Raw genomic sequence first — 4,500 nt, 5'->3', positions numbered from 1 at the left:
AAAAACAGACACGACAAGCTACTGCACTGAAGTATATCACAAATTTTGTGCCAGTGACATAAGCAAGCTTCTTTCAGGACACAGAACTATGCCAGTGATTTGGGAAAGCGATTTTCTGGATGCATTCCGGTGAGACAGCTCTGCATACACGCAGGCTTCAGCTGCGAAAAAATGTGACACTGGTTTTCCCTGCAAGAGGAACACACTGTTTAGTGTTTACACATAAAGGGAGAAATCGGGTTAAGACTATATAAGGACACGTGTGATACGTTGTCTTCCTGCCAACTTCTATGTACTGACACCATTCCTGTTGGTATTAACGAATTATTATGGTATGCATGTTGTAGAACTTCTCAAGATTAAATCCAATAGAAATAACAGTGTCAGATTGTTCACCAAGACTGATTTCAAAAGGTGTGTGGGTATTACTTTAAAATTTTAAGAAAATAATGGTCAAAGTTGCATATTGAAAACCTTGAACAGGTAAAGAATAATGGACTGGAATGGGAGTGGAGCACTCAAATTTAGTTTAGCCTATATAACAGTTCAGTTTCTTCAACAGAGGCAATGCAAAGCCTCATCAGAACATGGCACTGTAAGTTAGACTAACTAAAGATAAAAGAAAAACGAATTCTGATGTGAAACACGCCAGGACCTTCTGGAAAAATGAATTAGGTTAAAAAGTAAAATAGGATAAGACTGGAGTGTTTACCTTTAAACATAATCTCGGCACAGGTCGAAGCTCTTCTGTAACTTAGTATCTTGTTCATTGCATCCTCATTCGACATTGAGCAATTCTCACCATGAGTAATAAATAATGTGCGAAAAAGCCTTGCTTTAGAGAGAATAAGCTCTATAAAAGTCATCTCATTTGGAAGCCAATGAATACCAGTCATCTGCATGAACTGAAGGTTGGCACACATGCCACCGGTCCACTGTGAATTTTGAAACTCTTCATGTGCCTCAAATTTCTGCTCGGCACTATTGTCGATCTTCATGAAAACAAGTAGAAGTCATTCACTGAAAGTAGTAATGATGGCCTTCACATAATATAAATATAGATGATCTGTAACATAGCATTCAACATTACCAGTATTTTGAGTCTTTCAAGGTTTGGGGCATTCCTTAGTAAGCAATAGGTTGATAGAATGGAGGCAAGCTCACAAAATTGTGTATATAGTGTCAAGCTCTTTAAGTTACCACATTTGCATTGAAGCCTCTCTAGTATTATAGCCCCATTTAACTGAAAAAGATAAAGACATAATGTCAGAAGTTTGAAACTCCATGTAAACCTAGAACCGTTGAGCAACATTTTGTATTCTTTACTCATGTATAAGAAAAGCCATTCTATTGTGCTAGAGCTAAAAGACAACTTTGGGCCACATGCATCCACAACTCACAAAGGCGTGAACCCAGTTTCAGAAAATTATAGAAGTGTAGGAGAGTGGGATGTTACAATTTTGAAAGGCTCTCAAGTCTTAACACCCAAAACAAAAAGGACAGCTCAAGTAGTAAAGATAAATGAGAAATAATACATTACTCTTGTACACAAATTTGGAATATCAGTAGTGGCGGGCGGCAAAGGCTAAAAATTTATCTGTAAATACATATTAAACAGGTCTGTACAACAACAAAATTGCAACAAGTCTCAAACAAATATTGATCACGACAGGATTATTAAATATATACTCCCTCCATCCGAAAATACTTGTCATCAAAATGGATAAAAATGGATGTATCTAGAATTTAAATACGTCTAGATACATCCCCTTTTATTCATTTTGATGACAAGTATTTTCGGACGGAGGGAGTACAACTTTGTAACTAACAAGCAACATAACAACTACTTTCTCTATAAAGAAATATTAATGATCTAAAATGTCTTATATTTATTTACAGAGGAAGTAGGAAGCAATTTTGAATTTACGTTGCAAACAAGGTGGCTCGCATTAAGTTAGGATGAATCCTGATTGTCCCCAACAACCACATCACTTTCACAATATCTTGCATTAACAAACTTATGAGATTGGCAAAGTCTGCCGAGAGGATATACTAGGAAGATTAGGCACACCAAAAATAAAAAGAACCTTCCATTGGCTGAGTCCCGAATGATATATGCAAGAAAAATTTAAAAAGGCATATGTGCCTAGGTGTGTGCTTAGGCGCACCTAGGCTCTAGGCGATAGCATGCTTAATCGCACCAAGGCTCTAGGCGATAGCAAAACGGCCTAGCGCATAATTTGTGCATAGCACATTTAAGCGTGTGTGTTAGTCAGAAAAGCCCAAGACGATGGCAAAACACACAACTAACGCCTATCACTTCCTTTACCTTTGCTTATTCTCTCTAAAGTAAGCATAACTATTTATTACTCCCTCCATCCCATAATTTAAGAGCGTTTTTGACATTTATTATGGGAGGGAGGGAGTAGTAACACAGACTAAACTGAGAGAATATGCACGTACCGGTGAATGCCGAGTACATATCACAAGCTTGGTAATGTTCGAAAAGCCGGCGAGGAATTTGGCGAAATCGCGGCCCCCTAAATAGTCCAGTGTATCAATGTTGGCAGAGTGCAGGGACGGAAGCTCCCCAAGGATCCAGCCCAAATCTTTGGACGAACTGATCTGTATGTCCTGGATATTGGGCCCCTGAATCACCCACTCCTTGAAGTCGCCCAGGATTTTCACCTCCCAGAATACCAGCTTCTCAAGCGAGGGCGACGTCGCGATGATCTCCTCCAGTTGGTACTCCCCGTTCTCCCGGAACCGGACGCAGGTGAGAGCAAGTTTCCTCAGCTCCGGAAACCCCTCGAAGCCCGCGGGCAGGGGCGGGATGGCGCAGGCGTGGAGGCGGAGGTTGGTGAGCCGGCGGCAGGCGAAGACGGAGGAGGGGAGCGCGAGGACGGCGTCGAAGGAGCTGGGCCTGAGGTTGAGGGTGTCGACGCCCCGGCGGGAGAGGACGAGGAGCCAGTCGTGGATGCGGCCTGCGGAGGGCTCGTCCAGGTGTGCCCAGAGGCGCCGGACGCGGCCGGGACAGCGGAGGAGCACGCTGTCGACTGCCCTCAGATGCTTGGTCTCGTCGGGGCAGGGGAAGTAGAAGTCGATGGACGGGAGGTCCTCCCAGCGGCGTCGCCAGGCGCGGGAGAGCGCCGACGTGCGGACGGCGTCGCGGAGGCCGACGCGGTCGAGGATGTCGTCGAGGACGCCCGTCGGCAGCGAGATCAGGGCGTCCGCCTCCGCCACGGCGGCTTCGGCCGCCCGACGCGGCGTCGACATTTCTCACGTGAGGGTCAGGGGACCCCGCGGTGACGCGGTCCGAGGTTTCTCCTCTGGGAAATGTGAGGAAGTGAACGCTTGGGTTTTGACGAACGCCGCCGCTTTGGTGGTGTCCAACTGTTGGGCTTTCCTTTCGGCTCACTCCGCAGAGCCGAACACGACACCGGTCCGAGCGGGTCGGATTGTCTACCCACTCACTGACTTGAGACCACCTCACACAATCGATTTTTTGTTCAAAAGGACCCCCTACCGAGATAAATTGACAAAAAAGACTATCTCTGGATCAATTTGACAAAAAGGACCCCCTCAGCGGTGGCGGCAGGCGACACGTAGCACCTGCCGCCACGCCAGGAGGCGGCGGGCCCATCCGCCACCGCAGGAGGCGGCCACCCCAGCCGAACGGATTCCCCACAGTGCGTCGCGGCGCGACGGAACGGGGCGGGCCAGGTGGGCCCTGCCGCCACCGGGCGAGGCGGCCGGCCCTAGCGCGGTCGCTGCCTGGCCGACAGGCCCTGCTGCGAGCGGGCCCCGCCAGTGGGCCTCGCCGCCACAGCCTGAGGCGGCCTCACCTGGCTGACAGTGCTGGCCAACAGCTGGTGCTGCTCGGTTGCTGAGGCGTGGGCCCCGCCGCCACTAGCGCAGGCGGCCGTTGCTGCATGCGCGCGCTGATTCCCGGGCCGACATGAGCACTGTAGTAAATGGCGTTGATTCCCACGTGTATGTGATTGCTTGTTGCTAGTGATGCTGATTTTCATGATTGAGCGGGAATCTGATGCGGTGTGCTAATTTCACGGGCTCGCTGTTGCAAACTGGGCTGATTCCTTGCAGTGTGGATCTGCAGTGTGACCGACATGAGAACTGTGGCAAATGGCGCTCATTCCCATGCTTTGAAAATTGCTGCTGCAGGTGAGGTGACAGCACCCAAGAGCGTGATTTCCACGCGGGGATATGGACACTGATGCCTGCTTTTGGTTCTGTAGTGCCGACACTACAGGGATCCTAAAATATCCCGCCTAATTTCCTCTGTTCTTGTTTATTTTCTTGCCATCATTAATCGTCTGAGCCTATAAAAGAAGACACCGAGGCTCTCGTCCAGCCATCCTAGAAATCGCCAGTGCGCAAAGTGTGTACACATTTTTTCCAGTCAATATGAGTTTGCCTTGTTCGGATCAAAGCATTAGGCCGAGGAAAATGAAGACTGCAAGTTTGCCTCCTGGGGTGGCA

At 48.0% G+C, this 4,500-nt stretch overlaps 1 protein-coding gene across 1 annotated transcript; it reads right to left on the bottom strand.

Moving 5' to 3' along the window:
* Nucleotides 1-14: 14 nt before the first annotated feature.
* On the bottom strand, nucleotides 15-3,314 carry LOC119305574 (F-box/FBD/LRR-repeat protein At1g13570-like). The gene is made up of 4 exons (XM_037582060.1): nucleotides 2,464-3,314; nucleotides 1,091-1,243; nucleotides 713-992; nucleotides 15-189 (listed from the first exon to the last, which is right to left on the bottom strand). The coding sequence occupies exons 1-4, from the start codon at nucleotides 3,274-3,276 to the stop codon at nucleotides 158-160; spliced, it is 1,278 nt and encodes a 425-aa protein (XP_037437957.1). The 5' UTR covers nucleotides 3,277-3,314; the 3' UTR covers nucleotides 15-157.
* Between the last annotated feature and the right edge of the window lie 1,186 nt (nucleotides 3,315-4,500).

Source organism: Triticum dicoccoides, chromosome 5B, assembly GCF_002162155.2.
Source record: "Triticum dicoccoides isolate Atlit2015 ecotype Zavitan chromosome 5B, WEW_v2.0, whole genome shotgun sequence".
NCBI classification, from domain to species: Eukaryota; Viridiplantae; Streptophyta; class Magnoliopsida; order Poales; family Poaceae; genus Triticum; species Triticum dicoccoides.
This window is presented reverse-complemented; position numbering and strand designations above follow the sequence as displayed.

What these genes read in the sequence shown, in the direction of transcription:
- LOC119305574 (XM_037582060.1), bottom strand. Translation starts at nt 3,276, where the DNA reads ATGTCGACGCCGCGTCGGGCGGCCGAAGCCGCCGTGGCGGAGGCGGAC. An exon ending in TATGTACTCGGCATTCACCG is followed by an intron (nt 1,244 to 2,463) that starts GTACGTGCATAT and finishes TATCTTTTTCAG; the next exon opens with TTAAATGGGGCTATAATACT. An exon ending in TGCCGAGATTATGTTTAAAG is followed by an intron (nt 190 to 712) that starts GTAAACACTCCA and finishes TTCCTCTTGCAG; the next exon opens with GGAAAACCAGTGTCACATTT.